Source organism: Ursus arctos, unplaced genomic scaffold (genome assembly GCF_023065955.2).
Source record: "Ursus arctos isolate Adak ecotype North America unplaced genomic scaffold, UrsArc2.0 scaffold_24, whole genome shotgun sequence".
NCBI classification, from domain to species: domain Eukaryota; kingdom Metazoa; phylum Chordata; class Mammalia; order Carnivora; family Ursidae; genus Ursus; species Ursus arctos.
This window is the reverse complement of record NW_026622919.1, coordinates 15,975,268-15,989,290: the sequence shown is the minus strand read 5'-3', so window position 1 is coordinate 15,989,290 and position 14,023 is coordinate 15,975,268. Positions and strand designations below refer to the sequence as shown.

General features: G+C 34.5%; 1 protein-coding gene across 1 annotated transcript in view; it reads left to right on the top strand.

Annotated features, from left to right (window-relative positions):
- Nucleotides 1-14,023, top strand: part of EFCAB13 (EF-hand calcium binding domain 13) — a 174,298-nt gene that overhangs the window by 86,348 nt on the left and 73,927 nt on the right. Inside the window, exons 25-28 of the mRNA XM_044389151.3 lie at nucleotides 2,581-2,652; nucleotides 7,393-7,533; nucleotides 7,871-7,939; nucleotides 10,538-10,678. Of these exons, the coding sequence (XP_044245086.2) occupies nucleotides 2,581-2,652; nucleotides 7,393-7,533; nucleotides 7,871-7,939; nucleotides 10,538-10,678 (423 nt within the window). The remainder of the gene's footprint in view (nucleotides 1-2,580; nucleotides 2,653-7,392; nucleotides 7,534-7,870; nucleotides 7,940-10,537; nucleotides 10,679-14,023) is intronic.

The following is a 14,023-nucleotide window of genomic DNA, read 5'->3' as shown; positions in this document are numbered from 1 at the left end:
GATGGGGAGTAGTCTTTATTTTTCTGTTCTCTATAAGAGATTCCTCAAATGTTAAGTAGAACTCACAGGTGAAGCCTAATGGACCTGGAGTTTTATTTATGGGAAAGCTCTGAATTATTGATTTAATTTCTTAAATTTTATGGGATTACAAAGAAAATAAGATATTTTCTTTTTAATTTTGGCAGGTTGTGATTTTATAGGAATTTGTCAGTTTCATCTGACTTTTCAAATTTTTTGGATAAAGTTGTCCTTGACATCTACTTTTTATCTTTTTTGATGTCTGCCTGATTCGTAATAATATTTTCATTTTATCCTCAATATTAGTCATTTGGAGCTGCTTTTTTTTTTTTTTTACTCAGTCTCCACAGAATTTTTCTTTTCCTTTTTGTAAAATTGAGATATAATGGACATAGAACATTGTGTAGGTTTAGGGTGTACAATGTGTTGATTTGATACATACATATTGCATTATGATTATCACTATAGTGGTAGCTAACACCTCTATCACATCACATGATTATAATTTCTTTTTTGTGGTGAGAACATTTAAGATCCAGTCTCTTAACAACTTCTAAGTATATAATACAGTATTAGGTCAGCACAACATTAAATTTCCAGAACTTACTCATCTTCTAACTGCAAATTTGTACCTTTTAACAACATCTCCCCAATTCACCACACCCCCCAAGTTGCTGGTAACTACTTCTACTCTCTATGAGATTGGCTTTTTTAGATTCTACATATTAGTGATATATACAGTATTTGTCCTTGTCTGACTTATCTCCTCTAAGCATAATGCCATCGAGATCCATCCATGTTGTTGCAAATGGCAGAATTTCCTTCTTTCTGATGGTGGAATAATATTCCATTATATATATATTACATATATATATTTATATATATATATATTACATCTCTTTAATCATCTGTTGACGGACACTTAGGTTGTTTCCCTATCTTGGCTTTTGTGAATAATGCTGCAAAATACATGGGAATGTAGATATCTCTTAAAGATCCTGCTTTCATTTCCTTTGAATATATACCCATAAGGGGGATTGATGGATTTTATGGTAGTTCTGTTTTTAATTTTGTGGCAAGCCTCCATACTGTTGTCCACAGTGGCTGCATCAATTTCCATTGCCACAAACAGTATATGAGGGTTCCCTTTCTCCACATCCATGCAAACCTTTATCTCTTGTCTTCTTGATGGTAGCCATTCTAACAAGTGTGAGTGATATCTTATTGTGGTTTCGATTTGCATTTCCCTGATGATTAGTGATTCGAACACCTTTTCATGTACTTTTTGGCCATTTGGATGTCATCTTTGGAAAAAATGTCTATTTAGTTACTCTGCCCATTTTTTTCATCATTTTGTTTCCTTGTTTGTTATTGAGCTGTGTGAATTATATATTTTGGATATTAACCCTTTATCAGATAAATGGTTTGCAAATATTTTCTTTCATTCTATAGGTTGCCTTTTCATTTTGCTGATTGTTTTGTTTTGTTTTTCTGTACAAAAGCTTTTAAGTTGGATCTAGTCCCACTTATTGATTTTTGCTTTTGGTGTCATGTATGTCCAAAAAATCATCACCAAGACCAGTGTCTGAAAGCAGCTTCTTTATGTTTTCTTCTAGGAATTTTACAATATCAGATCTTAACATTTAAGTCTTTAATCCATTTCAAGGTAACTTTTTTATGAGTGGTGTAAGATGGAGGCCTAATTTCATTTTTGTGGATGTAGTTATCCAGTTTCCCAACACAATTTATTGAAGAGACTATCCTTTCTCCATTGAATGTTCTTGGCTCCCTTGTCAAATATTAGTTGAGTATATGTAGGGGTTTATTTCTGGACTGTGGACATTTTTGTTCTTTTTCACCACCCCACAGCTCATGAACATTTAACACCACAGATAAATATTTGCTGATGTTCTGTGGCCACAAACCATTGTAACAGCTAAGATTTTTTCTCCTCCTCTAAGAAATGGTTTTTCTCCTTGAAAGCCTGTTGCTCTCCATGAGAACGTATGTCTTAAGAGTATCTAGAACCTTAATTTCTGGTTATTCTGCTAAATCCTACTTTCTAATATTTTACTTAGACTTTAACACATTTGTAAGGGGATATTGGTGTATAGCCTCTTACCCTACCCGCGATGTGGGTTTTTTGCTTTGTTTTGTTTTGTTTTGGGTTTGTTGTTGTTGTTGTTGTTGTTTTGTAGTTTGGGGGCAAGTAGGAACTGCTGAAGGGTTTTATTCAGAGGAGTAACCAGATTTTTTTTTTTTTTAAGAGAAAGACCTCTCTTGCTGCATTGTGGAAAATAAATGTAGAGAAATGAGACTAATGGCATAGAATTTTAATGATGCTGTTGTAATAGCACAGGCATTAACTAGCATAGTGATACATTCAAGAAGTATCTGAAAATAATTAAACAGAAATTGGTAATCATATGTCTGCAGAAGTTCAGGAAGAAGGAATAGTATAGGCTGATTCCCAGGCTTTTCAGTTTTAATTTGACTATTAGCTTCTGATATATTAATTCAGAAGCAGTAACTCTTTCAGCCAAGTTTTACTTTGCATTACAGAAAATGGCAAGATTCCCATTCAAGAATTTTTAACTAAGTTCTGTAAGACATTGAGAACTCCCAGAGTCACAGGTGAGTTTTACTTAATATGTATCTACTGCCTACATCTGGAAGGATAAGCAGTAGTTTTCATGTGAAAACAACACAGGATTAGATAGTTAAAGCACAGGTAAGTAAGAAACAATATGAAGATAAAACAACACAATATTGGGTTATATAATTTTTGTCCAAATTATATGGCAAAGACTGCTAAGCTTACCCCAAACTCAGAATTATAGGTAGTTTTACTTCAGTAGTGCTAGAAAATTACTAGATTATATATTATTCTCTGAGATTATTCACTAGGTATACCTGACCTAAATTTATTGGAAAATTATAAATGATTAGAAAATAATTTTTAAGACTTTTGACAAACCTAGCGAAGTGGATTTTATCCCTATCTTTTTTGTTTTTAATGTGTCCTCAGCTACTCTCTTGACTGCATTGTTTTAGGACAAATTTATGTTTATTATAGTGTAACTAAGGTATAGTAAAATCACCTTTTTATAGGTGTACAGTTCTTTGAATTCTTGAAAATAATGTTATGTAACCATTACTAAACAGCACATAGAATATATCACCTCAGACATTCCTTTGTGTCCTTTTATAGTCCTTCCCCTCCCCGAACCCTATTCTTTAACTCTAAAGTTTTGCCTTGTTATGAAATCATAACATATGAAGCTTATTTGAGTCTGGCTTCTTTCACATACCATATTATACTTTGTGTTCATCAACCTTTTGCATGTAGTTTGTTTCATTTTATTGATGAGTATTATTCCATTATAGGAATGTACAATTTATCCATTTACCAGTTGATAGACTATTGAGTTATTTCTGGGTTTTGGTGATTATGAATGAGCTTCTGTAAAAATTTATGTACAGGTTTTTGTGTGTACATATATTCATTTCTCTTAGTTGAATATCAGGAAGTAGGATTGCTGGGCTATATGGTAAGTGTATATTTAAATTGATAGATACTGCCAAATAGGGGCACCTGGGTGGTTCAGTCATTAAGTGTCTGCCTTCGGCTCAGGTCACGATCCCAGCGTTCTGGAATCGAGCCCCGTATCGGGTTCCCTGCTTGGCGGGAAGCCTGCTTCTCCCTCTCCCACTCCCCTTGCTTGTGTTCCCTCTCTCGCTGTCTCTCTCTCTCAAATAAATAAATAAAATCTTAAAAAAAGAAAAGGAACTGCCAAATATGAATTTATGATAGATAGCATCCATTTATGATAAAAACTCTCAACAAAGTGGGTGTAGAGAGAACACACATCAACATAATGAAGGCCATATACGACAAGGCCACAACTAGCATCATACTCAATGGTGAAAAACTGGAAGCTTTTCTTCTCTATGATCAGGAGCAAGACAAGGTTGCCCATTCTTGTCACTTTTTTGTTTTGTTTTGTTTATTGAAGTATAGTTGACATGCAATGTTGTATTAGTTTCACATGTACATCATAGTGATTCAACAATTCTGTGAATTACTTAGTTCTCCCCATGATAAGTGTAGTTACCATCTGTCACCACAAAATGGTATTACATTATTATTGACTGTATTCCCTATGCTGTAATTTTTCTCAATACTTTTATTCAGCTTTTATTCATAGTATTAGAAGTCCTGCTGTGGACAATTAGGCAAGAAAAAGAAATGAAAGGCATCCAAATTGTAAAGAAAGAAGTAAAACTGTTACTGTTTGCAGATAACATATCTAGAAAACCCTAAAGGCCCTACCAAAAAAACTGTTAGAACTAATAAACTCAGTAAAGTTGTAGAATGTGAAATCAATATAGAAAAACCAGTTGCATTTCTATTCACTAATAAATTATCAGAAAAAGAAATTAAGAAAACTATTCCATTATAACTGTATCAAAAAGAATAAAAAATTTAACCAAGGAGGTGAAAGGCCTATACACTGAAAACTATAAGACACTGACAAAAGAAATGGAAGAGAACACAAACAAATGGAAAGATATTCCATGCTCAGGGATTGGAAAGACAAATATTGTTAAAATGTCCATACTACCCAAAGCAGTCTACACACTCAGTGTAACCCCTATCAAAATTCCAACAGCATTTTTTACAGACCTAGAGCAAACAATCCTAAAATTTGTATGGAACCACAGAAGACCCTGAATAGCCAAAGCAATCTTGAGAAAGAACAAAGCTAGAGCCGTCCTACTTTCTGATTTCAAACTTTATTACAAAGCTATAGTAATAAAAACTGTGTGGTATTGGCATAAGAACAGACACATAGATCAGTGGAACAGAACAGAGAGTGCAGAAATAAGCCCTTGCAGGGGCGCCTGGGTGGCTCAGTCGTTAAGCATCTGCCTTCGGCTCAGGGCGTGATCCCAGAGTCCTGGGATCGAGCCCCACCTCAGGCTCCTCCGCTGGGAGCCTGCTTCTTCCTCTCCCACTCCCCCTGCTTGTGTTCCCTCTCTCGCTGGCTCTCTCTCTGTCAAATAAATAAATAAAATCTTAAGAAAAAAAAAAAAAAGAAATAAGCCCTTGCCTATATGGTCAATTCATTCATGACAAAGCAGCCAAGAATATACAGTGGGAAAGGACAGACTCTTTGATAAATGTTGCTGGGAAAACTGGACAGCTGTATGCAAAAGAATGAAACTGGACTGCTATCTTGACTACGCACAAAAATTAGCTCAAAATGGATTAAAGACTTGCATGTTAAGACCTGAGACCACAAAACTCCTTGAAGAAAACATAAGCAGTAAGCTCTTTGACATCGGTCTTTGAAAAAATTTAAAAACCCCAAATTTTGTCTAGTAGTACAATACCATAGGTTAAGTCAAAGAACAAATAACAAAATGGGAGAAACTATTTGCAGTGTGTATCACAGAAGAAATATAGAAAAATGGGCAAAAGTCATGGATATACAAATCATAAAAAAGATGTAAAATGGCCCATGAACATATTAAGAGATGTTCGATTTCACTCATAATAAGAAATACACAAACTAAAATGGAGATACAATTTCTCACCATTAAACTGACAAAAATTGAAGGTTCAGTAATCCCACTTCTAGGAGTTTTCCCCAAAGATACCCTGCACCAATGTGAAAATACAGATGCATAAAGTTATTCATTACAGAATTATTTGAAATTGCAAAATAATGGAAAATACTTAAAGTGTAAACATTGGAGATTAGTTAAATAAAACTATAGCTTCTATATTGTACAACCGTAAAAAAATTTTTTTAAAAAGAACTTCATACCCATATTTTTTATACCAGTGATTTATACCTTTCCAACATTTAAAGCTATACATTTCCCTCTGAGCACTTTCACTGCATCTCACAAAACTTTGTTATGCTTTGATAATCACTTATTTAAAATATTTTCTAATTTACCTTGTCATAGCTTTTTGAAATATGAGTTGTTTAGAAATGCGCTATTTAATTTCCAAATATTTGGACATTTTCTAGGTATCTTCTTGTTACTGATTTCTAATTTAATAACCTTGGTCAGGGAATTTATTTTGCACAATTTAAATGCTTTTAAATTAAGATTTGTTTTAAAGACTAGCACGTGGTCGACCTAGGTGAATATTCCTTGAAAGAATGTATATTCTGTAGTTGTCAGGTAGTGTTCTATAGATATCCACTGGGTTGGATTGTTTGCTAGTTTGGTTGAATATTCTAATTCTTACTGATGTTTATTCTACTTGTTCTATTAATTACTAAGTGCAAGGTGTTCAAATCTGCAGCTCTGATTGTGGGTTCATCTATTCCTCCCTTTAGTTCTGTAAATTTTTGCTTACAAGAAGGCTCTTAGATGTACATGTCTGGTATTGCAAAATTTATGTGTATGACCTTATGTCACGTACTTTGTCTCTTGTTCTCTTCTGTCTTATTTTGTTGCTCCTCCCAATTTCCTTACATTTATACATTTATGTGTACTTATTGTCACCTACCTTATTTTATTTAAAATAAAGCTTTTAATTGACATTGCTACATTATTTTACAGAAAGTTTATCAAATCATCCATAGGCAATATATGAAAAATAATTATTCTTGGTGCACTTAAAAATTTCACACTATAGTTATCCATCACTCTGTTCTTTCAGTTTTTGCATTACATGTTTTTCAGACTCTATCATTAAGTACATACAAATTTAGAATTGTTATGTCCATCTAGTGGCTTGAAATATCACTATGAGATGTCTCTCTTTATCTCTAAAAATTCCTCTTCACGTAAGGTCTACTTTGTCATATTTGTATAGCTACACCGCTCTCTTTTGTTTAATGTTTGTCTGTTGTATCTGTCTTTTGGGGGGTTCTTTTTTAAAAATTTAAATTCAATTAATTAATATATAATGTATTATTAGTTTCAGAGGTAGAGGTCAGTGATTTATCAGTCTTATAGAATACCCAGTGCTCATCATATCATGTGCCTTCCTTAATGTCCATCACCCAGTTACCCCAACCCCCTACCCACCTCCCCTCCAGCAACCCTCAGTTTGTTTCCTATGATTAAGAGTCTCTTGTGGTTTGTCTACCTCTCTGATTTTATCTTGTTTTAATTTTCCCTCCCTTCCCTTATGTTCCTCTGTTTTGTTTCTTAAATTCCACATATGAGTATTGTCACCTATTTTAAAGTATTTTAGGAACAGAGCAGTACATAGATAAATACAAATACTACCTTTTCTCTTAAGTATAGTTTTACGTATTGGAATAATTTTTTCCCACTTACCTTTAAAACATAAAGGAGAAACAGAAGATTCCCCTTTAATTGGAGGTGATTATCTCTTCCCAGGACATAATCAATTTTACAACATCAACATTCACAAAAATGAACTTACAGCCATTCCTGACCTTCAGCAAAATTTAAATGTCATTGGAATCTATCTAACAGATGATAAAATAAAGGAGGCTTTGGATAATACTAATCCTAATGGTGAGTAATTCTTTCAATTTAAAATAACAAAGCTTTAGTATTTCAGAATTTTCACCCTATATGCCCAAGAAGATATACCCCCTTTATATCTTTTAAAAGAAAAATTAAAAATGTATTTTCTTTTCTTTCAATTGATGGGTGTGTATTGTAGGAATTGATTTTGAGAGTAAATCTCCGACAGTTTTATTTTAGGTCTAATCTGCATCTCATGTACATCACAGTAGGCTTGCCAGTCCTCCCCATTATTTTTGTGTTTATAGCTCTGGTTTTATAACATCAAATGGTCTTCTTTACAGGAATATCTAAATTCTTTCTCTTTTTCTTTTTTTAAAAAAAGATGAAGTGGTGAATTTTAAGGATTTTATCAGAGCATTGAACAACAGTGATGAATTTATCGAGTGCCAAAGTAAGTATGGAATTTGAAATGAATACGAACAGAAACTTCATTTTTTTGGGTTGGTGTATGTATAGGTATGTGTGTGTATAAATTAGATATATTTTTATGTATATTCTACCAAGCCCCTTTTTTTTTCATTTTCTCACTTAAACATAGTTGATGTGTATGTTTTTTAAACTCTAGGTTTTCAAACATAAGAACACATAATTTTCACAGTATAATATTCTTGAGTTACTTTTTTTAAGGATTTATTTATTTGAGGGGGGGCAGGGGAAGTGAATCTTTGAATCAGACTCCCCACTGAGCGTGGAGCCCCACTCAGGCCTCCATCGCAAGACCCTGAGATCATGACCTGAGCCAAAACCAAGAGTTGGACCGTAACCAACTGAGCCACCTATGCGCCCCTTGAATTACTTTAAAAATCTCTGTTATCTCTATTTCTTCCTTTTCATGTGTTTTATTGCTCTGTTCTCTCTTTTTTCTTTATCAGTGCTGACAGGTTTATTTACGTTATTTTCAAAGTAATCAGGTTTTGGTTTTTTAATCACCTCTAGTGACTTTTGCCCTCTTCTGTTCTTTCTTATTTATTTCATTTTATTATTATTATTTTTTACATTTACTCCCTAATTATTTGTCAAAAACCTTAGCTAAATGCTTAACTTTTTTCAGTCTGTTTTGAAATTTCAACACAGTTCTATCATGGAGACACTAAACAGCCTTGGACCACAGACATTGGGATTGAGAATTGTAGTCCTCAGATTGGGTTTTAAAATGAGTATTAAAATCTGTGGATTCTCTCTAAATTAATTTGCACTTTGAATGCATTTCCACTCACTATCTCAGGATCATTTTGGTGGGAACCTTGACAAAATAATTCTATATTTTTTGGAAGATTATAGGTCTATGAGTAGCTAGGACCCTTTTGAAAAAATAATAATGATGAGGAATTTGCTTTATCAAATATTAGTACATATTATAATGCTATTTTAATATAGTCTTACAAATAGACCAATGCATCATAATATAGACCAGCAGAGACTCCTATTAATGGGCACTTGGAATGTGATCAAGATGACATCATCAGTCAGTAGGGTAAAAGATACTTAGTATATGATTTGAGAAAATTGGCTCACTATGTGGGAGAAAACAGAGTAGAATCTCTACTTCATACCATATACAGAAATAACCTTCAAGAATCAAATGGATATGAAAATGGGTCTCAAAGGTAAAACTATACAGCTGATGGAAGAAAATGTAAGAAAAAATATTGTGCCTTATCGTCTTGGATGCCTTCTTAAAAATACTACTCCCCCAAAGCACAACCATAGGGTGAAAAAGGATGTAATTACATCAAAATTAAGGATTTCTGGTAAATGAAGGACTCTAAAATATATAACAGACTGGAAGAAGGTAATTACAAGATAATTAAAAGATTAATATCTCAAATATAAGGAAATTCCGCAAATCAGCAGTAAAAAGAAAAAAAATCATTTGGAAAAATAAGTAAGGATCTAAGAAGTCAGTACAGGAGGTGAAACCCAAATAGCTAAATATGTATATGAAGAGAGTTGGAAATACTCACAAATTGCTGGTGGGTAGCTAAAATGGTACAGCATTCCAGATTGCAATCTAGCAGTACTTGTCAAATAAGTATGCGTATTTCTTATGGCCCAATAATTCTGTTTTTAGATAAATAGCCCAGAGAAGTTTCTTGTAGAGACATATACATGTATTTATTTTATTTTTTTTATTTTAATGTTTTTTTATTATGTTAGTCACCATACAGTACATCCCTGGTTTCTGATGTAAAGTTCGATGATTCATTAGTTGCGTATAACACCCAGTGCACCATGCAATACGTGCCCTCCTTACTGCCCATCGCCAGTCTATCCCATTCCCCCACTCCCCTCCCCTCTGAAGCCCTCAGTTTGTTTCTCAGAGTCCATAGTCTCTCATGCTTCATTCCCCCTTCTGATTACCCCCCCTTTCTTTATCCCTTTCTTCCCCTACCGATCTTCCTAGTTCTTATGTTCCATAGATGAGAGAAATCATATAATTTTTTTTTGCTTGACTTATTTCACTTAGCATTGTCTCCTCCAGTGCTGTCCATGTTGCAACAAATGTTGAGAACTCGTTCTGTCTGATAGCTGAGTAATATTCCATTGTATATATGGACACAACTTCTTAATCTAGTCCTCTGTTGAAGGGCATCTCGGTTCCTTCCACGATTTAGCTATTGTGGACAATGCTGCTATGAACATTGGGGTGCATATGGCCCTTCTCTTCCATATACATGTATTTATTTGAGAGAGAGCGAGAGAGCACGCACAAGAGCGCACAAGCAGGGGGAGTAGCAGAGGGAGAGGGAGAAGCAGGCTCCCAGCTGAGCAGGGAGCCGACGAGGGGCAGTGTTTCTTGTTTTCTAATATAAGCATTTAAACCTATAAATTTTTGGAGCTCTCAGTTTGGAGAATATTTCAGAGAGGCAAAACCCTCAACACTGTGTTTTCAAGAAAATGAATACATTTCACCCAAATCAGGTTTTGATGTGCTTATCTGGATACTGACCAACTAAATATCTTTACGTTTTGTCACTTCTCTGTATAGAAATAGAAGATGCATCTAACATTGTTAATAGTGTCATTGATGGGAAGGTTGAAGTTAAAGACCTTTTATCTGCCTTGGAGAGCTTAGAGAAACCTTTAAATAAAGAAAAACCTGAGGCATTACTGAACTGTGCGATAGACGGTGAGTACCTGAGTTACCTCACAGGTTTCCTGTTCAGAGTATACCCGTTCACACAGGCTACTTTTTTTTTTTTAAAAGAATGATAATACTGTATGTTTAGCAAGGTTGTTATAGAACTGATGTTTATATATTGGTGAACTGTTAGAACTATTTTGGAAAGTGTATGGATATTCTTTATTTGGAGAAGACAAATAGAAGCAAGTAGTCTTGTTATCCATGTTTCAAAACCAGATACTCCTTTATTAGATTATGATGGCCACAGTAATAAATATGATAGCGCCCTGCTCTTTCCTTTCCCCAGCCCTGGATTCCAGAAATAAGGTAATTCTTGCAAACAGAGATCCAGAGCACCTGGGTGGCTCAGTTGGTTAAGTGACTGCCTTCAGCTCAGGTCATGATCCTGGAGTCCCAGGATCCAGTCCTGTGTCGGGCTCCCTGCTCAATGGGGAGTCTGCTTCTCCCTCTGACCCTCCCCCCTCTAGTGTTTTCTTTCTCTCTCTCTCAAATAAATAAATCTTAAAAAACAAACCAGAGATCCAGCAATAAATGTGATATTTACTGTGGCATTTTCATTAAATGCTGTTCACCAGACTGAGAAAATTGCCTTCGATTCCTTGCTTGCTAAAGGATTGAATTTATATTTATGTATTTGGTTTATCTTGAATTTCCCAAATGATTTTTATGCATCTGTTTAGACAGGTCGTAGGAGTTTTTCTTGTAATCTGTGAGTGGGGTAAATTATATTGATTTTTTTAATATTAAATAAAACCTAAAATTTTGGAAAAACCCATTTTGTCCTGATATAGTATCCTTTTTACATATTGCTGGGTTCATTTTTTTAATATTTTGTTTACAATTTCTACATCTCTATGAGTAAGACTAACCTGGTATTTTCTCGTACTACCATTCTCAGGCTTCAATGTCAAATTGTCCTCATAATTTGAAAAGTATTTTCTCTTTTTTCTAAATTTTGGAATAGTTTGGGTAACATTGGAATTGCATATTCCTTTCATGTCTTGTGGTATTCAACAACATAGTCGTTTGAGCCTTGATATTTCTTTTTGAGTAGGTTTTTGATTACTCATTCATCTTTCATGTCATAGCATTACTTAGGTTTTCTGTTCTTGAGTCAAATTTTGCTAAGTTTGTTTTTTCAAAGAGGCTGTCCTTATGAATAATTGCTGTAGTGCTATTAAGTTTTTAACAATAAGCGCTTAGTAGTTTTATAATATTTGCAGCATCTATGGTAATGCTCCCGTCTTATTCCTCATATTGGTTCTTTTTTTTTTTTTTAAGATTTTTTATTTATTTATTTGACAGAGACAGAGTCAGCCAGCAAGAGAGGGAACACAAGCAGGGGGAGTGGGAGAGGAAGAAGCAGGCTCATAGCAGAGGAGCCTGATGTGGGGCTCGATCCCACAACGCCGGGATCACGCCCTGAGCTGAAGGCAGACGCTTAACCTCTGTGCCACCCCGGCGCCCCTCATATTGGTTCTTTTTTCTTTTTAGATCATCTATGCTAATGGATTGTCATTTTTAATAACTCTTAATTAATTCTCAGCTTTCCGATCCTATTTTGTGTTTTTGACTGTTTCCTCAATTTTTGTTTTTATCATTTTCTTCTCCACAATTTGTTTAAGCTTATTTTGTGACCTTTTTTTTTAAGATTTCATTTATTTATTTATTCGACAGCGATAGAGACAGCCAGAGAGAGAGGGAACACAAGCAGGGGGAGTGGGAGAGGAAGAAGCAGGCTCATAGCGGAGGAGCCTGATGTGGGGCTCGATCCCATAACGCCGGGATCATGCCCTGAGCCGAAGGCAGACGCTTAACTGCTGGCCACCCAGGCGCCCCGGTGTGACATTTTTATATAAATTTCATATATATATTATGAAATGACCACAATAATAAGTCTAGTTAATATCTGTCACCATACATAGTTACAAAAAATTTTTTTGTGTTGAGAAATTTTAAGATTTGCTCTCTTAGCAACCTTCAAATATGCAATAGAGTATTATTAACTATATATTTTTAGATATATATGTACTTTCCATTCTTTTAATTTCACTCTTCGTGTATTCTTATTTTTCTAAAGAAAAAAAGATAAATTTGGGACCATGCGAGGAAACTGAAATTTGAAAAAAAGAAACAGGTCTTCTAGAAATTAAAAAAGTAATAATTAAAATTAGTGGACAATAATGTCAGCAGATTAAACATTGGTGAAGAAATATGAACTGCAAAGTAGTTTGAAGAGATTATACAAAATACAGCATAGAAAAACAGAATACAAGAAAGAGGCTAAGAGGAAGGCAGAATGAAAAGGTTTCTTATTGCAGTAATTGGTTTGAAATATGTATGTATATCAAATTATGTTATATACTTTACATTTACATTATAATTAATATAATGTTATACGTCAATAATATCTCAGTAAAGCTAGAAAAAGAAAAAATGAAAAGACGTGATATATATCCATTCAGGGGAGAAGAGACAGAATGGTTGCAGAGAAAATATTTGGAGAACTATTGCTGAGAATTTTCCAGAATGAGAAAGATCTAAACCTACCAATTCAAGAAATCCAGTGAATCCCACACAGTATGAAAAGAAATACATACATACATACCTACATACATAGGTTTATCATGATGAAACTGCAGCCTACTAGAAGGAAAGAATATCTTAAAGGTAGCTAGAAGAAAAGTCAAATTATCTATAAAGGAGGAACTTTTCCTTATTCTTGATATTTTCTCTGGGTATCGAAATCTAGAGAAACATTTTTGTAAGTTGAGGATAAACCCCCCAATTTGGGAGAAACCTAGGCTTTGTCTGACCTTCGAAAATACAAACTAAAGTTTGTCCAATGTTGTTTTGTTTTTGTTTTGTCTTTGGCAAATACTCTGGGTGAAAAACAGTTGCCATGTTTCTGGATTACAGCCTTCCATCAGTTGTTTGGCCTGGAAATTTCTTACTTTCTTGGCAGCATTTTAAAGCAATAATTTTGCTTAGAATTTTTAGTCGTTTTTAGTAGGAGGGTTGATCCAGATATCTAGGCTGGTTCGTTACTGGCACCCTCTTCAATTCCAAGGTCTCACCATAATGTGGGAGATAGAGGAAGAGCTTTTAAAACTCCCTTGCATTGTGTTTCTACTGACATCTAGTGGATGGAGCCTAAGGTGATCCCGCATCTATGGGGAAGGGATATGGGAATGGGGTTCTCCCATAGGGCAGTTCTCATTCTTTTCCATCAGACTTCAGTCTCTCTCTCCCGCAGCCTCCCCGCCCCCCTCTTTCTTTCTCTCTGTTTCTTTGCCTCAGGAGAAATTCTTCCTTTCTATTTAGGCATTT